The sequence below is a fragment of the Acipenser ruthenus genome, chromosome 36 (assembly GCF_902713425.1).
Source record: "Acipenser ruthenus chromosome 36, fAciRut3.2 maternal haplotype, whole genome shotgun sequence".
Lineage (NCBI taxonomy): Eukaryota > Metazoa > Chordata > Actinopteri > Acipenseriformes > Acipenseridae > Acipenser > Acipenser ruthenus.
The window spans coordinates 11,261,128-11,287,566 of NC_081224.1; the positions used below are offsets into that span (position 1 = coordinate 11,261,128).

The 26,439-nt window shown below is 39.9% G+C and overlaps 2 protein-coding genes across 10 annotated transcripts; one reads left to right on the forward strand and one right to left on the reverse strand.

Moving 5' to 3' along the window:
* The first annotated feature begins 132 nt into the window (after nt 1–132).
* LOC117409847 (C-type lectin domain family 4 member M-like) lies at nt 133–8,664 on the forward strand. 2 transcript variants are annotated; one of them, XR_009310761.1, is made up of 11 exons: nt 133–266; nt 653–742; nt 1,486–1,575; nt 2,076–2,138; nt 2,360–2,413; nt 3,562–3,615; nt 4,149–4,211; nt 5,107–5,169; nt 5,931–6,082; nt 6,658–6,743; nt 7,513–7,574. XR_009310761.1 is itself a non-coding variant. In XM_034913716.2 (11 exons), exons 1-11 carry the CDS (start codon nt 185–187, stop codon nt 8,016–8,018), a joined length of 939 nt encoding a protein of 312 aa, XP_034769607.2. In that variant the 5' UTR covers nt 133–184; the 3' UTR covers nt 8,019–8,664. The 2 variants fall into 2 exon arrangements, 1 of the variants encoding a protein (XP_034769607.2); XM_034913716.2 differs by lacking the exon at nt 6,658–6,743 and adding an exon at nt 7,895–8,664 and having other exon boundaries at nt 7,513–7,616.
* Nucleotides 8,665–9,862: 1,198 nt separating this feature from the next.
* LOC131706696 (hepatic lectin-like) lies at nt 9,863–23,716 on the reverse strand. Of its 8 annotated transcripts, none has more exons than XM_059008285.1 (12): nt 21,734–22,052; nt 20,412–20,537; nt 16,165–16,287; nt 15,246–15,347; nt 14,958–15,002; nt 14,323–14,364; nt 13,874–13,918; nt 13,300–13,341; nt 13,111–13,161; nt 12,158–12,306; nt 11,479–11,585; nt 9,863–11,030 (listed from the first exon to the last, which is right to left on the reverse strand). In XM_059008285.1, exons 1-12 carry the CDS (start codon nt 21,819–21,821, stop codon nt 10,904–10,906), a joined length of 1,047 nt encoding a protein of 348 aa, XP_058864268.1. In that variant the 5' UTR covers nt 21,822–22,052; the 3' UTR covers nt 9,863–10,903. The 8 variants fall into 8 exon arrangements, with proteins under 8 accessions (XP_058864268.1, XP_058864270.1, XP_058864269.1 ...); XM_059008287.1 differs by lacking the exon at nt 21,734–22,052 and adding an exon at nt 23,553–23,716 and having other exon boundaries at nt 9,864–11,030; nt 16,165–16,290; nt 20,412–20,534; XM_059008286.1 differs by lacking the exon at nt 21,734–22,052 and adding an exon at nt 23,553–23,716 and having other exon boundaries at nt 9,864–11,030; nt 16,165–16,290.
* Nucleotides 23,717–26,439: the final 2,723 nt, after the last annotated feature.

The window sequence follows — 26,439 nt, forward strand, 5'->3', positions numbered from 1 at the left end:
AAAGTAAAATCCCCCCCTGACAGAGTGTCAAGCAATGAAGCAGAACTGCAGCAGCTCGACTCTGCGCATGATTAACCCTCGCTATTAATAAAGAGAAAGAAATCACACAGACCAGGTCAGTGTGGAGGAAGTGCTCTCAGAAGACTGTGGAGGTACTCTGGTTCTTCACTGTTAGCACTACACGATGGCACAGGAGAATATTTACGGGAATATTTCGACCGTTCAACATCAAATGGAAAGGATTAGACAAGAGAGCGATTTCCCAGGTAAAGTTTTGATTTACAAGGGTGATGGAGCGCAAAGGAGAGACAGAAAGATCTTTACTGTACTGTGTGGCCAATACAGGAATTAAGCTGAAGACCAAAGTTATGAAAATCAAAGTATAAACTGCAGTAACATTTACAAATGCTTTTTCTAAACCCTGAACAAAACCGATGAGTACCGTATTGTTGTGGAGTTCAATCTTTTAAGCAGTAAAATCCACATGCTGAATCAGCACAAACTCAATCAGTTGTTTCTTCAGTTGTTTGAAAAGCACTGACTCCCGCTTGGGTGCGGAGAGCACTACCCAAGATTCTGTTTAGGCAGCTCTGTACTGAAGACTTTGGAGGAGGAAGCAGCCTGACTTCTTTCTTAATTGTTTGTTTTGCAGCTGAAACGTTTGGTCATGGCATCAGCGATCGACAGGCCATTTATAATAAGTTTGATATTGACGACGAACAAAGGAAAAAAGGCACTAAAGGTACAACTTCATTTTTTCCATCATTATCAACAGTATGTTTTGGAGATTTACCAGTGGATCATTACAGCATGACATGTGTATGGTGAATGAGGCATTTATTTGGAGTCAAAGGGGCAATAAATGACCTGATTTTGCCATTCCTATAAAATGGATGCATGTTGTTTTTTACTTTAAAATGATTTGCATGTACGGTATATGAAGAGGCTGATGATCTGTTCAGGGATGCAAAGATATTAAGCACTGATGGTGTATTATATGTATATAAGCTCAGAGAACCATTGAAAGCTGCTCTTGTAATAAATAAAGCAAAGTGGTGGTCCTGGCAGGGAACTCACTTTTGACCTGAAATTTAATCATGTAAACATCAGCATGTTTTAGTCTCTCCCAATACCAGATCAAATCGTCGGTCGAATAGCTAGTATCTTATTTGTCCTTCGATTAAACAATACGTCCAATGATGGACAAGGAAGGGATTTTTACCTCAATCCGTTACATCCCCACTGTGCACCAGAGCTCGCCTCCTCCTCTCCACCTCCACCTGCTTTTTGTCTTTGTCTAACAGGGGAGGGCAGCTATCCTGCCCCCTGCCCATGGCTTCCCTACGGTCAGTCTCTCCACTTATCTGTGAGTGAATTTATGGGGTACCTCGAAAGGCAAAGCCAAAGAACGTAGTGTAAAATCTGTATAATGCAGCAGTCTATGTTTTAATAAATAATCTCGCGCATGAGTTTCCTGTTTTCTAGGTTTCATTGTCAGCAGGTGCATTGTGTCCGCCATGCTGGTGGTGCTTGCATTGATGTTGGCTGCTGTGTTCTCCTTCACATTTGTTAAATGTAAGTACAGCGAAACTGCTTTATAGAATCACATGTAACTGAATCAGCAGCAAGACTGTACTTCGGGAGTTCTTAATGGAGCGTTCTGTAATAAATGATTTACCTCTAGAGGAATGTGTTTGTTTGTATCCAGCTTGTGTCCTCTTCATTGAAACATCGACCTGTTAATGAAATGTTGGACTTAGAGACCAAATTCAGAAGATGAATAAACCCCTTCAAGAAGACCCTGGTGTTGCAATAAGACTCCTCGCTGTCAGCAGCCAGACACATGGTCAGCAATTAAAAAGGCAAACCGTGGTGGTGATATTCAAAATCAACAGGAGGTTATATTGAGGCTGTATAACACACTGGTGAGACCTCACTCACAGTACCGTGTTCAGTTCTGCTCACCACAATTTAGAACCACTTTTCTTCACCATTGTAGAATTCAAATTGGTTTGGGCACAGAGAAATGACTTGGGCATTCTTGAATATTAACTTTAAAAGCATGTCTTCTCTAGACTCAGAGATGTCTGCAACAATACAGCGCCTGGATATGGAAGTGTCACTCATAAGGGAGAACGGTAGGAACTGTTCTTTTGAATTGCTCTGCATTGCAAAGCCTTCCACAGAATTGGGCTAAGCCGTTGCAAATGAAATGCAATGCTATAATAAATGTACTCACGCCTACACATTCCTGATTAAAAAAAGCTTTTGATGGGTGCTGATCTCTCAGATTTACCTATACCTTAGTCACATGAAGAGGTGAATGTTAGGTCTCTTAAGGCTCTGTGTTCATTTGCAGGCTCTTCACAAATGAGGAAGGTAGAATCAGATATCCTTCAGCTGAAAACAGAAGGTGAGATTTGGTATTTAACAACAATTCACACACACACGCACGCACGCACACGCACGCACACGCACGCAGACACACACACACACACGCACACACACACACAGGCACACACACACATACACACGCTTTCACACACACACACACGCACACGCACACACACAGACACAGACACGCACACGCACACACAAACAAACAATTAACAATTTTAAAAAAAGAGATACAAAATGTGACTTTAATTGTCCAGTTAGAAAAACTAAGATAAAAAGCCAGTTTGTAAAAATAGAACAATTAAAAAAAAAATTGAATGAAAAATAAAATAAAAATAGACTTTTGATTGTAAAATAGGAAAACTAAGATTAAAATAAAAACACTTATTTAGGGTTTAGTCATCACTACAAAGCATTTCATTGGGAGGTACGTGGAATACTAAAAAGACTTCACTGATAAATAGTAAGAGTTTTGCTAGTTTCTTTTGTATTTCCACACAGAGTGCTGCTTTGTAAACCGGCGTATGATTTAATACATCATCACACTGAGGCATTCATGAGAACTACTGGGGCCAAAACATGCATATGAAGCTTTAGAATTATTATAATCAATAATCGCTTGATAAGTATCACCCAACTGAATCGTACATTACTGAGCACAATTAAATGTGGACTGAATGGGTTTGAGACATTGATACAGGTTTTCAGTATGATCAAATGACAGCTTTTATTCATCTGCAGCTATGGACAAAAGTTTGGCATCACCTACATTTTTAGGATTGAGACCATTAAAACTACCAGAATGATATCGCAAAAGTCTACCGGAAGCCATAATGGTAGTACAGTATTTCATGTTAGATGATTTTGGTTTCCCATTAAGTATATGAAAAACTTCAAAGCGGTATGCAATTCAATATGTTAGTGTAACATTGTTCAACAGGTTTCGTTCGACTTTATGAAGCAAAATGAGTTAATTCTGTAGGGGGATGCAAAACTTTTGGCCAGAGCTCTGATTTAGGGTGTACTTTACCCCTGTGTAATATACTTCTGCCCACTTCCCTATTCTCTCCTAGTTTGTGCTCTGTGAACACACTTACATTGTAGTGAGAAGCTGAATGTAAAAGAGTCTAAACTCTGTTAGTTTACCTGCACGTTCATTTGCAGGCTCTTCACAAATGCAGAAGGTTGAATCGGACATTCTCCAGCTGAAATCAGAAGGTGAGATTTGGGGTTTAGGATTCACCCACGAATAAACACTCAGTGAATTACAATATTGTCTCAAAGGTTTAAAAACAACATTTCAAGTTGAGACAAAAACGAGTAATTGACTCTTGGAGTACAAAGCTTTGAACATTAGCCCCAGAGTCTATTTTGCTAGTTTCAGTATTTCTGTTAACGTAGTGTGTAAGGCATCGGGAATTTGTCAGAACATAGACATCAAAAAAGTGACCAGTAAAAAAAGTTGTTAATTGTTGACATCAGAAAGTGTCCAGTACATAAAAAAACCCTTTGTTTTTCCAATGACCAAAATGGTAGCAAATTCTGTTACTTGATTTTGAAATTCCACTCATAACAAATAAATACATTTATTACTAATGAGTGTTGCATAGTTATGTATGGATGATAGTTCAAGTGAATACAGGCCCTAGAATCTGTTTCAAACTACATTAACAATCAATACACCCTGTAGTAATACCTTATATAACAATGTAACTGCAGCTTTTACTTTATTTGATTGAACACTTTTTCAGGCTTCGAGGTCTCTTTGGATGTAAAGAAGTTAGAAAGGAATATTTCTCAACTGAAAGATGCAGGTCGGTAGCAATACTGAGGTCCTTCCAACAAGCTGGTGAGATGGGGTTTGATTTGATCTCTTGCTAGTCTCTGTTCAGATGGTGAAGCGGCAGACGGTCAAGGCTGCTCAACAGCAGGGATATCAAACCCAGAGTCAGTAACTGCAGTTTAGCACTTCCACACACTTTTATTTAACAAAACAAAACACAGAAAACAAAACAAAAGGGTTAAACAAAACTGAACTCTCCACTGAACTCTACTGAACTCTACTGAACTCTCTCTACTGAACTCTCTCTACTGAACTCTCTCTACTGAACTCTCTCCACTGAACTCTCTCCACTGAACTCTCCACTGAACTCTCTCTACTGAACTCTCTCTACTGAACTCTCTCTACTGAACTCTCTCTACTGAACTCTCTCCACTGAACTCTCTCCACTGAACTCTCCACTGAACTCTCTCTACTGAACTCTCTCTACTGAACTCTCTCCACTGAACTCTCTCTCCTGAACTCTCTCTCCACTGAACTCTCTCTCCACTGAACTCTCTCTCCACTGAACTCTCTCTCCTGAACTCTCTCCCCTGAACTCTCTCCCCTGAACTCTCTCCCCTGAACTCTCTCCCCTGAACTCTCTCCCCTGAACTCTCTCTCCTGAACTCTCTCCCCTGAACTCTCTCCCCTGAACTCTCTCCCCTGAACTCTCTCCACTGATCATGTGACCTTTCAACTCTGCCAGCCCCGCCCCCTCTGTGTGGGCAGAATTAAAGCAAAGTGAAAAAGATAATAAATAAATACTGGAGCCACTCGGATAATAAAAAAGTATCCCTCAAATAAATCATTTCAATGTAAAACAGAATAGCCTGATTAGTTAAACACATTAGTTGCTATTACAACCTTTATTGATTATTTTTTAACAGATGTGCAGATTTGGACAGATGTTCAGAACCTGGAAAAGGCTTTTTCAAGCCTAAGATCTCAAGGTAAGTGATTATATTGCATCCAATCGCTATTCCCATCAACTTCTGTATCTGTTGATCTCTTTAGTCAATACCAGCAGCAACGGCCAAACAAATATAAAAAACTATATTTCGAAACTACAAAATGATATTGCAAAATTCTACCGGTAGCCATAATAGTAGTACAGTAGTATTTCATGTTAGATTTCGAAATGTCACATTTTTCAATTTGTGTCAGCTTCTAGTTAAGTATGTGGAAAACTACAAAGTGGTTTGCAATCCAATATGTTCATTGTGAAAGTGCACCTTTAAAAAGCAAGCAGCTTCAAATGCCTTTTTTATTTCGACCATCCCTTTGTGTTTTTTTTATGGTGTTTGAATGTGGTTCTGGGTTCTCCAGGATTGAGTTCTCATCATTGATCATTCTATCTAGAGGAAGTGAAACAGAGAAGCATATCAGCGTTGTACACGTTGTTTCACTTCCAGGCTTCAGTGCACAGTGATAATCTGCTGCCCCGCACCTCACAATCATTCTAGAAGCATGCGGTGCAGAAATAGACAGTAAGAATGGTAAATACTGCTCTAAACAGAACGAACAAGAGCAAATTATACAATAGAATATTAAACAGATGAGAAATAATGATTAGGAAAATGCAGATGACAGGAGGTCATCTATTCATGAATAAATAGTTCAGTGAAATAAAAAAATCTATTTGTTTTTCTTAGGTGAAATTGTTAATGAGTTAATCATGCAGATATTTCTTATTTCTCAATGTTGTCTTTAGTGTGTGTCTTCAGGACCTGCCCATGTGACTGGAAGGAGTTCAGTGGAAAGTGCTACTACTTTTCCAAGGGCGAGAGGGACTGGCAGAAAGCAGAGGAATTCTGTTACAATCAAGACGCTGTGCTTGCAATGGTCAAAACCCAACAAGAGCTGGTAAGAAACTCCCTCAGCCAGCTTCTCTAACAGAAATGGTGCAAATCACTAGCAAAGGATGACTGAAGCCAGGGTCAGGGGAATTCCAATTCCAATTCCAATTTTTTTTGAAAATCAATTCCAATCCCCCATCCCCTTTTAATCATGTCTAGCACATAACTGGTCAAAATTGCAATTAGCAGTATTCTGTTCAAATGAGCGACTCACAGTGGCAACAAATTACTTAAATTAAAGTCACTGTAATTAGTCAATTAACGGTTCAATATTTCATGCATGAAAAGGCTCATATTTGTCAACACATTTCATAATATGTTTATGAAACAGCTCTGGCCAAAAGTTTTGCATTACCCTATAGAATTAATAAATGTTGCTTCATAAAGTCAAATGAAACCCGCTGAACAATGTTACATTAACATATTGAATTACATACTGCTTTGTAGTTTCTCGTATACTTAACAAAAAAACTGACAAAGAGAAAAATGTGACATTTCGGAATCCAACTTGAACTACTGTACTACTATTATGGCTTCCGGGTTGACTGTTGCGATATCATTTTGCAGTTTATTTAATTACAGGATGTTAAATAAAATATCTAAATTATGCTGTGACAGGATGGCTGGGCCGTGACGTCAGGTCAGACACAGGAAGAACTCACACACAGGTAACTGCAGATCAAAAGAGAGACGCGGCGGTGTCGTTTTATTCAAATAATACAAAAAGAAATAAAATATTTAAACAAAACAGAGAGCAAAATAAAACAGGTAAACAAAACAAATCCCGAACACAAAATATTAAACAATACAGGTCAGGCTGGGCTGTTAATTCGTTTTTCTCTTTTTCTCTCTCTCTCTCTCTCTCTCTCTCTCTCTCTCTCTCTCTCTCTCTCTCTCTCTCTCTCTCTCTCTCTCTCTCCACTCTAACACCCCCCTGAGTGCAGAGAGCTGCAGGCTTTTATGCTAGTGACCATCTCCCGATTAGCAACAAATTAATCACTTAATTAACTCGGGAGATGGCCACCTTCTGCACGAGGTTTTTAATTTATTCCTGGCAGAGGACGAGCACCAATCTCGCCTCTGCCAGAACACGTTTTAAAAATAAACAAAAACAATAACAAACACAGCGCATGGCTCTCGCCGTCATAACGATAATAACAGATAAATCATCACGATAATACAACAATACAACAACAGAAATACAAAATAAACTGCACAGGGAGACCCCGTTCTAAAACTAAACAAAATCCATGTACAAGGCTTCTTGCCCTGTTACATATGCTCATATGTTTTGTTTTTTTTATATAAAAGTGTAATCAATCCTAAAATTCAATGCAAAACTTTTGGCCAGAGCTGTAGAAGTTTCTCTTACAGAGAACATTAAGCTACACTGTGACCGAATACAATCTTGCCAACTTGATCCAACTGTGTTTTCAGAACTACATAGGAAGCCAAGTCTCAACAGATCACCATCTTGGACTGAGCGACCTGGAATCAGAGAGTAACTGGAAGTGGTTAGATGGAAGTTCAGTTGCTGGCAGGTAAGATTTCTGAGTATCACTTCACATGAAATGTCTCTAAAGTGTAGTTATTTAGTAAATACATGTGTACTTACATATAATTACAATGTTATTATGCAGAGTTACAATGTACTTAATGTGGAAATCTTTTTGCATGATATACAGCTATGGCTTTTTTTACGTCTCATTCATAAAATTGTAGGTGATGTTAAACTTTTGTTGACGGCTGTGGAATAGTTTTTATTGGGCGTGGTGCACCGTATAACTGATGCCCCCCCCCCCCCTCCCTCGTTGTTTAGCCTTTGGAATTCTGGAGAGCCGAACAACGCCGGTGAAGAAGACTGTGGAGAGATCACTGCAGGGAAACTCAATGACATACCTTGCAGCGTCAAACAGCGGTGGATTTGTGAGAAGACACTTTAGAACTGCCTGCACGCGGTTACAGTCATTCTGAGTCTCTCTAGTCCAACCTCGGAATTTGTTACGCCCTTTAACATTTTGTGCTGTTTGCAATCCTTCTGAGTCTCTTGAATTACAAAGCCGGTGTTGAGATGCATTTCCTGGACCTCAGGAGCTGCTCTTCAGTTCTAGCTGCTTCTCTATGTAACACAGGCTAGATCAGGCAAAGTGTCTTAATAGAAGAGCAGCGCCATCTAGTGCTCTGCCACTTCAAGTTTTCTTTGGTGTTGCTGGTAACACTCTGCTGTGCGCTAGATCATTGTTGATGCGCACTAATATAAAGACACTATGCTGATCTAGCCCGCATACTTATGTCTACTGCAGGCAACTAAAACTGAAATATAACAGCACTTCTTACTGTTTGATTTTATGAAGGGGTTGCGATTCTGTTATTCATCATAGTGCCACTAGGTGGCAGTGTAGGCTAGCTCAGTGACGGTCTCAGCCTCTGCTTGAGAGAGACCCGGGACTGAATGGCAGAGAGAGGGTGCAGCTCTGAAAAATACCTCCCTAAATCTTCCTTGCTTTAAACTCCCATTCATTATATAGAGCAGGTCTAAAACATGCAGCTGAAGGAACCACAAGTACTGGAATTGGTACAGTTTGCAAGCCTGGCTTTTATTTTATATATATATATATATATATATATATATATATATATATATATATATATATATATATATATATATAAAATAAAAGCAAGGTAGTGTAAAGCCTTTTGGTGTGATCTGCGTGAAAACAGTGTGTGTTGTTTTGTTTATTTTGCAACAGGTAAACAGCTTAGCTGTCCTGTTTTGGTTTAGGTTCCTGATTTATGTTTAGTTCACACTCAAAAATAGCTAGGTGTTTATTTTTGGCTTTTGTTTTATTTGTGTGTATTTGTTTATTAAAAAAAATAGCGCATCAGCGCAGTAAAAATCAAGTTCCTGTGTCCTGGGTCTGTTCTTAAAGGGGCAAAGAACCACAGAGTGGTGAGATTCTGTTTCAATATATATATAATCTCATCAATTGCAATACAACTCTTGTCATTTACATGCTTAGTATATATCGGTCAAACAAAATGAAATTTAATAACAAGGATAGTGGAACATAAGGCAGCTATTCGCAATAATAACTTAGACTATGCAATTGCTAGACATTATCAAACAATGAAACATTGTTCAGTTTCAAGCCTTAAATTTGTTGGATTAGAAAAGGTGTCAATACCCGAGAGAGGGGGAATATAGTAAAGTTACTGTTAAAAAGGGAAGCCTATTGGATATTTACTTTAAGAACAATGGAACCGCATGTCCTCAATGAGAATTTAGAGCTAAGTCCATTCTTGTAAATGTTGTAATTCGTATCATGATTCTGAATGTGATTGGAATGCTTTGATATATGTTAATCGTTGGCTTCTTCTTAATTGCTGTTTGATTTTAATTGAAAAATGATATTCATCGACCAATTAAATGAAGAGACGAAATAAATATTACCAAAGTGTTGTGTTAAGATTTAAACTTGCCATTGATGTGTTGATTGATATTATGATTGAATGTAATGAACTTTGAGCTGTATAAAGAGAGGTGCTGCTCATATTTGATCACTGTATTCATCACCTGACGAAGACTCGTTCGATTCGAAACGCAGCGTCGACGTGGACTTTTAAATCTCCTGTTTGTCTAAATAAAATGAAAAGAATCTTTAACACTTGAGTTAGTGTGTATCATTAAGGAACGACCTTAGCTGTCTCGATTCTCCAGAGCCATGGGAAACTGAAGTTTGAAGGACTATCCCCTACTTATTGGTGTAAGTTAAGAGACAACCACTTGTACCATATATATATTGATCCCTTCACATTGATCAACATTTAAACGGTATTGTGATAAGGTACTCGTGTCACATGTGTGGGTAACCGCATTGCAAGACAGAGTGACATGGGAGTTGGAGTTGAAACGCCGACACAGGCGAGCAGGATTTATTAAACAGAAAACAGAAAGGAAACAAACGGGTCATGTGACGCTACCAACGATGGTAACGCACAGAGGACACACGCAGAAGACAGGCAGGCAGCAAGTCTCAATCGAGCGCCCGTCTGTAAACAATCATTTGATGAAACATCACAACTCCAAAAAGCACACAATGCAAACCTGTTTCCACATATAAATTACACCCACACTAATCCCCCCTGTGGTATATTTAAGAGAAAACAGTAAAGAAATGAAAAAGGAAAGAATGTACACTTACATGCTGAATACAGTAATTACATGCCCTTTCTCTTGAAAAAACTATCCAGCGTAGATTGCTCCTCATGCCCGTTGCCTGCTTGCAGTTTGTGTGAAGATGACGGACAGGCAACGATTGCATTCGTCATGCATGATTCGTACTACAATAGGTCATCTTTGAATTAGCTTTACCTTTGAATTAGTCAACCATGGTGTTTGTTTTCACTGTAACACACTTGACACTGGAGAGAGTTCGGTGTCAGTCAGTACTGAGATCATTGTATCCGGGTCGATCCTGTACTTGAGCATTCTAATAGGGCTAATTTGCATTGAAAAAAATTGGTTCTTGCTGTTGGGATCGTTAAAAACGTGTGTTCGTTAGGGTTCATTATAGTGAAGTTATTAAAATGGTATTTATTTAAGCAGGACAGAGCCCTTGAGATATACATCTCAGTGTCAAGGGGGTCCTGGCAAGAGAAATAACACTTTACAAAAATCAATAAATCATTCAAACAGGACAGAAACACTAACAGCAAACATGAAAACAGGAATACAAAATCATACAAGCATAAAATAACAGAAAAATTTCAACGTGCATGATCCTGGATGATTTAAAAAGGTATTGTGAAAAATAAAGCAGAGAGGATTTCAAAGTCGCTTTTCACAAATCCAGTGCACTTTTGCTTCACATGTTAAGTCATTTAGCAGGCCATTGCTCAGCAGCCCACAGTCTTCATTGTTTTCATAGTTGTTTGGTTCTCCTTTATGCCACAATCTAAACAATAAAACCGCACAAGTTATTTGGTTCAGAATTCCCTATAAACAATATTGCAAGAATGTCACAGATGCCCATAAGGATTGAAAATGTGCGTTTACTAGGGAACTCTTCAGTTCAGTTCTTGTGGTCGCAGTTAGAATTGGGCGTTTTCTTTCAAATGTTTTCAGGACAGAAAGCGGTCTCGTTTTCAAGAAGGGTCAAACTGAGTTATGGTTTAATGGAGCGTTTCTCTAGTTTTGGAAGGGGCGTGGGAAGCAGTTGGCAAAAGAGGGGACTGAGGAAGCTTGTGCAGAATTTGGACACAATAAAATAACATGAACGATATACTTTCCAAAGAAAATGAGAACGAGTGGGACATTGTACTTTACTGTGGGTCAGTGTTTGTTTAACATGACCACCTTGGTGGAGTTTTTAAGGTCAGGAACCCATCACTCCAAGTGCTTACCTCTTCTCAACCACACGTCCATCCAGCCACTTCCAGGTGCCTTCGTTATCTGAATCACTCAGTCCAAGCCACAGTTCTTTTGCGGGTCCTTTGTCCTGTAGATATTTCTAAAAACACAATTGCATTATTAGTATTTATATGTAGCAGAGATTAAAACGGAGGCTTGGTAGTCCAGTGGTTAAAGAAAGGAGCTTGATACCAGGATGTTCCCTGTTCTAATCCCAGCTCAATCACTGACACACTGTGTGTGACCCTGAGCAAGTCACTTAACCTCCTTGTGTTCAGTCCTTCGGATGAGACGTCAAACAAACGAGGTCCTATTGGAAGTGACTCCGCAGCAGCAGTTGTTGATGCATAGTTCACCCCCTACTCTCTGTAAGTCACTTTGGATAAAAAATATATCCGCTAAATGATTAATTCATAATAACAATAAAATAACTTGTAATGTTTTTCTAGGCTTGCTCCGTTTCGCTGGTTTGTTTTATCAGGGGCTCACAAAATTCTGTAAGAAAGTTTTTTCAGTAATGTGCTTTTATTTGAGCCGACTCGAGTTCTTTATTGAAGCCTCACAAAACCTGTAAATTGTGCAACAGGTTGCAGGGGCTTTGCTACGTTAGGCAATCATTTTCATTTTCAGAGGGGGAAGTATACTGTTTGATAATCACTAACTGTTTCTTACCAGCTCTTCTTCGCTGTTGATCACTGCAAGGTCTGAGTTTTGGGATTGACAGAATGTGCGTGCTTCTTTCCAGACCTTGTTCTCCTTGGAAAAGTAGTAGAAGGCCCCATTGAACAAGTTCCAGCTACCACTGCAGGTATTGGCACACACTAGAGAAACAATTGAGGGGCAGGATTACTATACTGGGTGTGGCAGGCGGACCCCCTGCCAGTGTAAACAGGGCTACGTTTGGCAGGGATGGGGTTAAATCTGTCCCTGCCAACAATCACAGGTGTGGCCATTCCCTAATTAGGTAACTGAGTGCTAATTGGGGAATGGCCATATGTATATAAAAGGGATGCTAAATCCTTCCTCTGGTGGAGGAGTTTGGGGTGAGAGTTTTTGTAAATGGTGTAGTGAAGGTGAATGCCCAGCTTATATGTGTTTATCCTTTTGTTTGAACCTTTTATTTTGGCCCTGTTGGTTTATAATTGTTTAATAAACGTGAGCAAACAGGGCTTCACTGCAGCTTCTGAGTCTCCTTTACTGCCCTAACATCTTGGGCCACAGCACTATCCTGCCCCAGTTGGAAGAATGAACACTTGTAAGCTGGGCTTTCACCGTCATGACACATTTACAAAAACACAGGTCAAAAACACTGGTGAAACACTCCTCCCCGACTCCTCCACCAAACAAATATATATACAGTCAGCCTCGGTTTACTCCTCGACACCCCACGGGGATGCTGTAGGTTCGACTACAGAATGTCTCTACCACTCTGAAAAACAAACACATTTTTCATGTTGGATTCAGACCTAATATGGAATTCAGTACAAAGCAGAGATACGTTCGCTTTGGTTTAAATATTTACTCATTATCTGTGAAATGCAACACTAACATTCTGTAAGAAAATGAAATGCACAACATGATAGCAAACATGTACAATCCCTAGCAATTCTGCCTTTAGGACTTACCTTTATAAACATATTTTTCCAGTTTTGTAACATTTTCAATGATCTGAGAATCTGAAAGGAGACACAAATCAGTGAGCTGGTGCTGTGAGAAATCTCCACCCTACAGAAATTGGTAAAGTACTTCACATAAAAAGATAACTGTGGCCTGCAGCACGCAGATCAAACGCCAAAACATTACCTTACACTTACCTTTAGAAATGTAATTCTCAAACTTTGCCACGATTTGAGAATCTGTGAAAAAGACAAATCAGTGAGCTAAAATGATCAGAAGTCTCTAAACTAATTATTATTATTTGTTTATTTAGCAGACGCCTTTATCCAAGGCGACTTACAGAGACTAGGGTGTGTGAACTATGCATCAGCTGCAGAGTCACTTACAACTACGTCTCACCCGAAAGACGGAGCACAAGGAGGTTAAGTGATTTGCTCAGGGTCACACAATGAGTCAGTGGCTGAGTCGGGATTTGAATCAGGGACCTTATGGTTACAAGCCCTTTTCTATAACCACTGGACCACACAGCCTTCTGTAATGTGTCTAGGGAACCCAAAGTCAAGGTATTTAAATAAGAGGACGTTGCCCTCTTTAAACACAAGGTGGCGCTCTCGGTGTCTGGTCATCTAGCGATAGTGCTACGAACGGCATCTGTCAGGATCTGACATTCTACCAGCTAAGAGCCCCATGTAAAAATCTACAATCATAGCCAAAGTGGAGCAGAGGGCCAATTCACAGGACTTTCAAAAATGAAAAACGAAGGATATGTACCTTTTTCTGTCAGGAGAGTTTTCAGGGTTTGTATTTCTGCAGTGCCTGAAAACAAAAAAAAAGGATCATATGTGGAACTCTTAATTTTTTATTGTATTTATTTATTTTTATTCCCCTAATATTGTAGTAAACATTCTGGTTTATTTGTGTGTTTTTTTATATTTGAAACTCCTTTAGAAATCACCGGTCTGCCCTCAGAGAAGGAGAACTGAGGATTTAACCTCACAACTCAAACACCAATACCCGAAGAAAGTTAATAAAAAATACAACGTGTAATTAAATTATGCACTATTGCAGATTACATTTTTTGGCTTAAATTGAAACAAATATATTTAAAACATGTGCTGACTAATATAAGGATATCATTTTAAAAAGACAACATGCATAATCTTATTTTTTAATCTGTGTCCAGCAGCACTCAGATCAAACATCATGCTATTAACACTTACCATTAGAAACGTAATTCACAAAATTTGCCCTCATTTGAGAATCTGTGAAAGAAGACATCCGATTGGTGAGCTGAAGTTACGAGAAGTCTCTAAACTAATTCAATAGATCACCTGGCACTAACAATATCTGCAGGTCTGTGGTGTATCTTCCTCCTAGACTACTTGATGTTCATAATTTGACTATCAAATACATCCCAAGGTGTTTCTGTGCAGGCTGTTGGGTTTACAACAAACCCAGTCTTGTGTGTGTTTAAATGGTACAGTGTTTGTTTTATTGAAATGTACCTCCTAGGGGAACTTTACCCTCACATTTTTAATCTTTTAATTCATTATTTCTTATACTGAAACCCCTCTTTGTCTTTGCTACCTTTTGCTCTGTGCCAAATTGTCAATTAAAAAAAAAGTGTCGAGGGAACCCAAAGTCAAGGTATTTAAATAAGAGGACCTTGCCCTCTTTAAACACAAGGTGGCGCTCTCAGTGTCTGGTCATCTAGCGATAGTGCTACGAACGGCATCTGTCAGGATCTGACATTCTACCAGCTAAGAGCCCCATGTAAAAATCTACAATCATAGCCAAAGTGGAGCAGAGGGCCAATTCACAGGACTTTCAAAAATGAAAAACGAAGGATATGTACCTTTTTCTGTCAGGAGAGTTTTCAGGGTTTGTATTTCTGCAGTGCCTGAAAAAAAAACAGATCATATGTGGGGCTCTTAAATTTTTATTGTATTTATTTATTTTTATTCCACTGAAATTGCAGTAAACATTCTGGTTTATTTGTGTGGTTTTTGTTTAATACTTGAAACTGTTTTAGAAATCACCAGTCTGCTGTCAGAGAAGGAGAACTGAGGTTATAACCTCTCCACTCAAACACCACTACCTCAACCTCAGCTGCATTTCCTTTATTGAGGCTCGTCGTACTTACATTTCACAAACAGCAAGGAGAGCAGAGCCGCCCACATCACAGAGCTAGCGATCAGCAGAACGTAGAGAAACACAATCGATTTGGTTCCGCAGACATTGTGAGCTGGAAAATAATAACAATAATTCACAATAAATAGTTTCAGAATAGTTCTTTATAGCTGTAATTGCAGTTTACATAAGAACATAAGAACATAAGAACATAAGAAAGTTTACAAACGAGAGGAGGCCATTCAGCCCATCTTGCTCGTTTGGTTGTTAGTAGCTTATTGATCCCAGAATCTCCTCAAGCAGCTTCTTGAAGGATCCCAGGTTGTCAGCTTCAACAACATTACTGGGGAGTTGTTTCCAGACCCTCACAATTCTCTGTGTAAAAAAGTGCCTCCTATTTTCTGTTCTGAATGCCCCTTTATCTAATCTCCATTTGTGACCCCTGGTCCTTGTTTCTTTTTTCAGGTCAAAGAAGTCCCCTGGGTCGACATTGTCTATACCTTTTAGGATTTTGAATCAGATCGCCGCGTAGTCTTCTTTGTTCAAGACTGAATAGATTCAATTATTTTAGCCTGTCTGCATATGACATGCCTTTTAAACCCGGGATAATTCTGGTTGCTCTTCTTTGCACTCTTTCTAGAGCAGCAATATCCTTTTTGTAACGAGGTGACCAGAACTGAACACAATATTCTAGATGAGGTCTTACTAATGCATTGTAAAGTTTTAACATTACTTCCCTTGATTTAAATTCAACACTTCTCACAATAATGACTGAGGTCGGTGACATTCAGTCTTCCTGTTCAGCACAGAACACACAAACAGAGGTTTGACTTTCATTCCATCAAGTGCTAATTGTGAACTCAATAGAAAGCGTGAACTCAATAGAATATCTGTGAAATGTTGTTTTAGGAACCAGTGAATAAATAGCTTACTTGTGGCTGTCTGTGCTTTCACTTCCTCTTTGAATGCTTCCGTTCGGTTTGTTTTTTCCTCCTTCCGTTCAATAGAATCTTCAATATTTTCATAGTCGGCTTCATCATCTTCATCATCCACTCCTGCTGTTGAAATTAAAAATGCAACAGACCCCCTACTTAGCAAAACATGATCACAAAAGCAAGCAAAACAGACTGCGTTTTCTACATCACTGCCCAGGAACAAACTTGGGATTTCGAAGACAACTTTATGCATATTTCAGCAAACACTTAAAAAAAAAAAACACAGCAAAAAATATATAAATATTATTGTGTATTGGGAGAAATGAACTTGTTATTTTTTTCAGTGTAATTGCTTGTGTTTTACAGAAGTGGGGTGTTGGGATTGTATTGCACATTGTTCCTCTCTCAGACCCCTTACTTACTAAATACTGTGTCTCTTTAAAAATTCTCTTCTCTTTAAAAATATGGAATAAATGAAAACGTAATTTTGAGAATGCACTTTTATTTTGAACAAACATCTCACAAACTAAACATCTAAAATAAATTACAAAAATGAAGCCATAGCATAATATTACACAAATTATTCATTTCTTAGCAGATGCCCTTATACAGGGCAACTTACAATTGTAACAAGATATCACATTATTTTTTACATACAATTACATTATTTTTACATACAATTACCCATTTATACAGTTGGTTTTTACTAGAACAATTTAGGTATTGAACACACAACCCTCTGGTCAAGAGTCCAGAGCCCTAACCACTACTCCACACTGCTGCCCCACAGATTAATTTATCTATATATATATATATATATAGGATGCTTCTCGTGCCCCCCTCCCCCATCCTTAGATTGCTTCGCTCCCCCCCCCCCCCCTCCCCCCTCCCCCCGTTGAGAACCACAGGGTAGCTGTGATGGAATAACCACCACAACACCTCACATCAGCTGTCCATGAACAGTTCACCCTGAGTTGCTGTGATCATAAGTTCTTGCAGACCCTGATCAACGCAAACCAAAGACCGCTAAACGACAAGCCTGACCTCTCCCACCCAAACCAAGCTGCATCAACAACAGTCAAAGCTGCACAACAGCAGAAACCAGCGGAGGACCGGAGTAAACCGCTGATGCTACAACATCCATATACATTATAACTCCTGAATGTGTCCAAGACAGCAGTGTGTGTGTGTATATATATATATATATATATATATATATATATATATATATATATATATATTTTACTATATAACACAGCTACTCCCATGACAAGATACTACAATCCCCGTCACACCTAAGCTTAAAGTAACCCTAGACTAGAGATAAGAGCCGAGATGTACCTGGAGCTTGGTATCTTTCCCTGTCTCTGTGTTTTCTTTTTCCAATTTGTTGATGGAAGTCACTGTTTCCATAGACATCGTCAGCCATGCTGCTGACCGCACCGGTCAGTTATGAAGCACTCTCCCAGGAAGTCTTCATTTAAAGCACTACAGATAATTTTGGTTTCAAAGAACAGAAAGTGATAACCACAAACATCTCGCTCAGAAAAAGCAGAAGTAGGATGGCGAAGAGCGAAGACTGCCGGAATGTTTTAGGTATGTTTTCAGTCGTTGAAGCAGGAAAGCTGCGCTCAGCAGTAGTGTTGGATAGTAACCTAGGTTCTTATATGATATCATTAGTGCCTTGCTTTTATGTAGGACGCAGAGTATATACAGCAACTAAACTCTGTGTGCTATACAAGCGCCCGCTGAGCACATGTTTCTTTTGTCAGAAAGTAAGGGGGCCGGGCCCCCTGGGCCCCCCTGGGTTTGGCACCCCTGATTACAGTCAAACCTGTCTAATCCAGCCCCTCTTCAAACTGGCATTCTGTAGAGTACAACATGGTTTTTGGGTCCCAGTGAAAGCCCTATTGAAATGAATAGTGTGATTCCCCTCTACAATCCGTGAGTCTGTTCTGCAGTCAGGCAGGGTTTGTAAGTCTTGTCTAAAATGTGAATCCCATTGTGCACCAAATGAATCTTTTAGAATCAAGTACACCTGCAGTAAAATCCTTACTATGTAACACGTGTATATACTTTGGGGGTTTTTTTTGTAAGTTTTAAAGTTTTTACTATATAACTCAAAATACTAGAATCCCAGTCACACCTAAGCTAAAAGTGACGCTAGATCAGAGATAAGAGATGAGATGTACCTGGATTGTGTTTCACTGTGTACGTTTCCTACATATTGTTTCTCTAGGTTTGGAGTAAGATCTCCTTCCCTCAAAATAGCTGATTGAATTACATACCGCTTTGTAGTTTCCCCATATACTTAATAAAAAATGACAAATTGAAAAGACATTCACCTCATTCAGCACCTCATCACCCTCGTTTTACTTGAAATCGAAACAAAGGAAACTTTACCTGAGAAACCGTTCTCTTGTCTAATCCTTTGCATTTGATGTTGAACTGGTAACAGTGAAGAACCAGAGTAAATCCACAGTCTTCTGAGAGCACTTCCACCACACTAACTTGGCCTGTGTGATTTCTTTCTCTTTATTAATAGCGAGGGTTAATCATGCGCAGAGTCGAGCTTCTGCAGTTCTGCTTCATCGCTTGACACTCTGTCTTTACCAGAACCCGTCAGGGGGGGATTTTACGTTTGTGTTCTGGTTGATCGCACATTGTTTCTAAATATACAGTATGGTTCATAAACTGCACACTATTGGCCAGGCACAAGATATTCCTCCAATTCTAGATACAGTGGGTTCTGTGGAAAACCTCCACCTTCTTGCAGCTGATGCGATGCGTCATACTGGAGTGTACCGCTACAGACAAACGTTGGAAAACTTCAAAGCGGTATGTAATTCAATATGTTAAAGTAAAATTATGCAGCAGGCTTCATTCTCCTTTGTCGCTGGTGCACACTAGCTGTTAGATCGGGTTCTGTTTCTGCACCTCATTCCCAGCTGCTACTCCGAACATGTGCCTGTAATGCTGGTTACTGTCTTTATGGTGCGTCTGTTTGATTGGTGGGTTGGTGGGTGGGTTTATTGATTGATTGGTTGATTGATTGATTGGTTGATTGGTTGGTTGGTGGGTGGATGGGTGGATTGTGACTGGAAGGAGTTCAGTGGAAAGTGCTACTACTTTTCCAAGGGCAAGAGGGACTGGCAGAAAGCAAAGGAATTCTGTTACAATCAAGACGCTGTGCTTGCAATGGTCAAAACCCAACAAGAGCTGGTAAGAAATTCCCTCAGCCAGCTTCTCTGACAGAAATGGTGCAAATCACTAGCAAAGGATGACTGAAGCCAGGGTCAGGGGAATTCCTGTTTTTCATTTGCTGGTAACACTCTGCTGTGCGCTAGACGGTTGTTGATGTGCACTCATAAAAAGACACTAGGCTGATCTAGCCCACGTTACTTATGTCTATGGCAGGCAACTAAAACTGAAATATAACAGCACTTCTTACTGTTTGATTTTACGAAGGGGTTGTGATTCTGTTATTCATCATAGTGCCACTAGGTGGCAGTGTAGACTAGCTAAGTGACAGTCTCATCCTCTGCTTGAGAGAGACCCGGGACTGAATGGCAGAGAGAGGGTGCAGCTCTCAAAATAATTCCCTAAATCTTCCTTGCTTTAAACTCCCATTCATTATATAGAGCAGGTCTCAAACATGCAGCTGAAGGAAACACAAGTACTGGAATTGGTTAAATGCCTCAGTTTGCAAGCCTGGCTTTCAGTCAGTGTTGCACTGGCTTGGTCATTGTCTCCACCTGCTTCCCTGTTGGCCCAGGTGACACTGCTGAGGTGAGATGACCCAGGAACTTTCTCTCATCTAAAGTAGTGCAAGATGTTATATTTTAAAATGCAAAATCATGCTTCATCTATACAGCTAATGGAAGTGCAGCACAGGCTTATGGAATGAGCATCTCAGCTACATCCAGTTACTTTATCTTCATATATAATATCAAAGTTCAGCTTTTGCCTGGGATTGTAAATGCATTTTGAATAAACAGCTTTTTTTACCAGAAATGCCTTACTAATGCATTGTATTTAACATTACTTCCCTTGATTTAAATTCAACACTTCTCACAATAATGACTGAGGTCGGTGACATTCAGTCTTCCTGTTCAGCACAGAACACACAAACAGAGGTTTGACTTTCATTCCATGAAGTGCTAATTGTGAACTCAATAGAAAGCGTGAACTCAATAGAATATCTGTTAAATGTTGTTTTAGGAAGCAGTGAATAAATAGCCTACTTGTGGCTGTCTGTGCTTTCACTTCCTCTTTGAATGCTTCCGTTTGGTTTGTTTTTTTCTCCTCCATTTCAATAGAATCTTCAATATTTTCATAGTCGGCTTCATCATCTTCATCATCCACTCCTGCTGTTGAAATAAAAAATGCAACAGACCCCCTACTTAGCAAAACTTGATCACAATAGCAAGCAAAACAGACTGCGTTTTCTACATCACTGCCCAGGAACAAACTTGGGATTTCGAAGACAACTTTATGCATATTTCAGCAAACACTTTTAAAAAAACACAGCAAAAAAAATATATATATATATAATATGTTATTGTGTATTGGCAGAAATGAACTTGTTATTATTTCAGTGTAATTGCTTGTGTTTTACAGAAGTGGGGTGTTGGGATTGTATTGCACATTGTTCCTCTCTCAGACCCCTTACTTACTAAATACTGTGTCTCTTTATGAAAACGTAATTTTGAGAATGCACTTTTATTTTGAACAAACATCTCACAAACTAAACATCTAAAATAAATTACAAAAATGAAGCCATAGCATAATATTACACAAATTATTCATTTCTTAGCAGATGCCCTTATACAGGGCAACTTACAATTGTAACAAGATATCACATTATTTTTACATACAATTACATTATTTTTACATACAATTACCCATTTATACAGTTGGTTTTTACTAGAACAATTTAGGTATTGAACACACAACCCTCTGGTCAAGAGTCCAGAGCCCTAACCACTACTCCACACTGCTGCCCCACAGATTAATTTATCTATATATATATATAGGATGCTTCTCGTGCCCCCCTCCCCCATCCTTAGATTGCTTCGCTCCCCCCCCCCCCCCCCTCCCCCCGTTGAGAACCACAGGGTAGCTGTGATGGAATAACCACCACAACACCTCACATCAGCTGTCCATGAACAGTTCACCCTGAGTTGCTGTGATCATAAGTTCTTGCAGACCCTGATCAACGCAAACCAAAGACCGCTAAACGACAAGCCTGACCTCTCCCACCCAAACCAAGCTGCATCAACAACAGTCAAAGCTGCACAACAGCAGAAACCAGCGGAGGACCGGGTTAACCACTGATGCTACAACATCCATATACATTGTAACTCCTGAATGTGTCCAAGACAGCAGTGTGTGTATATATATATATATAATATATATATATATATATATATATATATATATATATATATATATATATATATATATATTACTATATAACACAGCTACTCCCATGACAAGATACTACAATCCCCGTCACACCTAAGCTTAAAGTAACCCTTGATCAGAGGTAAGAGCCGAGATGTACCTGGAGCTTGGTATCTTTCCCTGTCTCTGTGTTTTCTTTTTCCAATTTGTTGATGGAAGTCACTGTTTCCATAGACATCGTCAGCCATGCTGCTGACCGCACCGGTCAGTTATGAAGCACTCTCCCAGGAAGTCTTTATTTAAAGCACTACAGATAATTTTGGTTTCAAAGAACAGAAAGTGATAACCACAAACATCTCGCTCAGAAAAAGCAGAAGTAGGATGGCGAAGAGCGAAGACTGCCGGAATGTTTTAGGTATGTTTTCAGTCGTTGAAGCAGGAAAGCTGCGCTCAGCAGTAGTGTTGGATAGTAACCTAGGTTCTTATATGATATCATTAGTGCCTTGCTTTTATGTAGGACTGTGACAGAAATACAATGAGTTCTGGTGATAAATCTTCCTCCCGACCTGTGAGGGCGCTAAAGAACGGGAGGAGAAGTATCTGGAAGGGCTGGCCTGACAGTTCGTTTCCGGGACCGGGAAGTGGGTCAGCCTGGAAGGAAGCGAGACTCTGTTGTAAGACCGTATTGATTTGACAGGTAAACGAGGGGCAGCTGCAAGTAATAAGGCAGCTGCAACCGTTTACCTAGATATCATGCGGGATTACATATAGGGGCCAGGGTAACGCTGTTCTTTTCCTTCGTTTTGGGTAAAGCGCGAGAGAGAGAAGGACTGAGAGAGGAGCTCTCAATAAATAAAGAAAAGAGACGGGATACGTGTTTTTTGTGTTGTGTTTGTCTGTGTGGTAATTGTTTGTGTTTTACTTCACCAGACAGTTAGAGCACATCTCCGGAGCTGTCGCCGAGGGTCAGCACAATCCGGAGCACCACTGCACTAACCGTCACGAAATACTTGTGTTTGCACTAAGCACCAGCACGACTGCACTCACCCAGGACTGGTGACCGTGTGTTCTTTTTTTGTTCGGGACTGTGCCCTGTTTTGTTATCCTCGTGCTTTACACATTGGTGTGTATAGCCGGGGGTTTATTAGTTGACGGTCACCAGACCTGGATTATAAATAAAACACCATTTTCCACTGTATACCGTTGTCTGCCTGTTCACTCCTGCATCGCATCCCCGCTACACCTGTTCCCCTTCACTAGCCACTTTGCCACAAGGACGCAGAGTATATACAGCAACTAAACTCTGTGTGCTATACAAGCGCCCGCTGAGCACATGTTTCTTTTGTCAGAAAGTAAGGGGGCCGGGCCCCCTGGGCCCCCCTGGGTTTGGCACCCCTGATTACAGTCAAACCTGTCTAATCCAGCCCCTCTCCAAACTAGCATTCTGTAGAGTACAACATGGTTTTTGGGTCCCAGTGAAATCCCTATTGAAATTAATGGTGCGATTCTCCTCTACAATCCGTGAGTCTGTTCTGCAGTCAGGCAGGGTTTGTAAGTCTTGTCTAAAATGTGAATCCCATTGTGCACCAAATGAATCTTTTAGAATCAAGTACACCTGCAGTAAAATCCTTACTATGTAACACGTGTATATACTTTGGGGTTTTTTTTGTAAGTTTTAAAGTTTTTACTATATAACTCAAAATACTAGAATCCCAGTCACACCTAAGCTAAAAGTGACGCTAGATCAGAGATAAGAGACGAGATGTACCTGGATTGTGTTTCACTGTGTACGTTTCTTACATATTGTTTCTCTAGGTTTGGAGTAAGATCTCCTTCCCTCAAAATAGCTGATTGAATTACATACCGCTTTGTAGTTTCCCCATATACTTAATAAAAAATGACAAATTGAAAAGACATTCACCTCATTCAGCGCCTCATCACCCTCGTTTTACTTGAAATCGAAACAAAGGAAACTTTACCTGAGAAACCGTTCTCTTGTCTAATCCTTTGCATTTGATGTTGAAAGGTCGAAATATTCCCATAAATATTCTCCTGTGCCATCGTGTACTGCTAACAGTGAAGAACCAGAGTAAATCCACAGTCTTCTGAGAGCACTTCCACCACACTGACTTGGCCTGTGTGATTTCTTTCTCTTTATTAATAGCGAGGGTTAATCATGCGCAGCGTCGAGCTTCTGCAGTTCTGCTTCATCGCTTGACACTCTGTCTTTACCAGAACCCGTCAGGGGGGGATTTTACGTTTGTGTTCTGGTTGATTGTGCATTGTTTCTAAATATACAGTATGGTTCATAAACTGCACACTATTGGCCAGGCACAAGATATTCCTCCAATTCTAGATACAGTGGGTTCCATGGAAAACCTCCACCTTCCTGCAGCTGATGCGATGCGTCATACTGGAGTGTACCGCTACAGACAAACGTTGGAAAACTTCAAAGCGGTATGTAATTCAATATGTTAAAGTAAAATTATTCAGCAGGCTTCATTCTCCTTTGTCGCTGGTGCACACTAGCTGTTAGATCGGGTTCTGTTTCTGCACCTCATTCCCAGCTGCTACTCCGAACATGTGCCTGTAATGCTGGTTACTGTCTTTATGGTGCGTCTGTTTGTAATGCTTGTGATGGCTGATGCAGTTTCGTGAGCCTCTTGTCCAGATTCAGAAGGATTGGTTGATTGGTTGGTTGATTGATTGATTGGTGGGTGGGTTGATTGATTGATAGATTGGTTGATTGATTGATTGGCTGATTGATTGAGTGATTGATTGATTGGTGGTTGGGTTGGTTAATTGATTGATTGATTGATAGTTTGATTGATTGATTGGTTGATTGGTTGGTTGGTGGATGGGTTTATTGATTGATTGGTTGATTTATTGATTGATGGGTTGATTGATTGACTGGTTGATTGATTGAATGATTGACTGGTTAATTGATTAGTTGATTGATTTATAGGTTTATTGATTGATTGGTTGATTAATTGATGAGTTGATTGATTGATTGGTGTGTTGATTGATTGATGTGTTGATTGATTAATTGATTGATTGATTGATTGGTTGATTGGTGGGTGGGTTTATTGATTGATTGGTTGATTGATTAGTTTGTTGATTGGTGGGTTTATTGATTGATGGGTGTGTGGGTTTATTGATTGATTAATTGATTGATTGGTTTGTTGATTGGTGGGTTGATTGATTGATTGATTGATTGATTAATTGATTGTTTGATTTGTTGATTGGTGGGTTGATTGATTGATTGATTGGTGGGTGGGTTTATTGATTGATTAATTGATTGATTGGTTTGTTGATTGGTGGGTTGATTGATTGGTTGATTGATTGATTGGTTGATTGATTGATTGGTCGATTGGTTGGTTGGATTGTGACTGGAAGGAGTTCAGTAGAAAGTGCTACTACTTTTCCAAGGGCGAGAGGGACTGGCAGAAAACCACTGTTGGTCAAAACCCTTCTTCTCTAACAGAAATGGTGCAAATCACTAGCAAAGGATGACTGAAGCCAGGGCCAGGGGAATTCCAATTCCAATTCCAGTTCCAATTCCAATTCCAGGGTCAGGGGAATTCCTGTTTTTCATTTGCTGGTAACACTCTGCTGTGCGCTAGACGGTTGTTGATGCGCACTAATATAAAGACACTAGGCTGATCTAGCCCACGTTATTTATGTCTATGGCAGGCAACTAAAACTGAAACATAACAGCACTTCTTACTGTTTGATTTTACGAAGGGGTTGTGATTCTGTTATTCATCATAGTGCCACTAGGTGGCAGTGTAGACTAGCTCAGTGACGGTCTCATCCTCTGCTTGAGAGAGACCCGGGACTGAATGGCAGAGAGAGGGTGCAGCTCTCAAAATAATTCACTAAATCTTCCTTGCTTTAAACTCCCATTCATTATATAGAGCAGGTCTAAAACATGCATCTGAAGGAAACACAAGTACTGGAATGGGTTAAATGCCTCAGTTTGCAAGCCTGGCTTTCGGTCAGTGTTGCACTGGCTTGGTCATTGTCTCCACCTGCTTCCCTGTTGGCCCAGGTGACACTGCTGAGGTGAAATGACCCAGGAACTTTCTCTCATCTAAAGTAGTGCAAGATGTTTTAAAATGCAAAATCATGCTTCATCTATACAGCTAATGGAAGTGCAGCACAGGCTTATGGAATGAGCATCTCAGCTACATCCAGTTACTTTATCTTCATATATAATATCAAAGTTCAGCTTTTGCCTGGGATTGTAAATGCATTTTGAATAAACAGCCTTTTTTACGAGAAACATCTGATCTAATCCTTATCGTTTAGTGTTTTTGATTCTTCCATTTTATCAGTAATAACCCTTTGAATAAAACATGCAGGGAGACTCCACACAGAATTGTGAGATTGAAGTTTCCACAGTTGTTATGAGCCTGCTTTTCATTATGACCGCATGGTTCGGGTTATAGGTTCAAGGTTTCAGACGGATCACACTTAATCTCGAACCTGCAGTCGCTGTGTTTCTTTCTCAGACTGTAACCATACTGCATATCACAGCTGCAGCTGGGTGACAGAAAGAGATCAGAGTACAATGTTGACTGTGCGTGCCCTGGCTGTCTACCCTGGCACACTGGAAGCTGGTTCTGCGTGTCGACTCACTCTGCGTCTGTGCAAGTTCCCCCTGTAGCCTGTCTGAGTCCTGGGTGTGGACTGTGTGGTTTTACAGAGAGCTCTGAGCTCCTGTTGCACAAACCAGCCAGCTACAGCATTGCATTGCTGTGCAGCATTGACCAGCGTGTTTTCAGCAGGTTGGTTAATGTATATAGTTTTATATTCACACCTCTGAATTTTCACACTTGGTTGACAGCTGTGGCCAAACCCTTT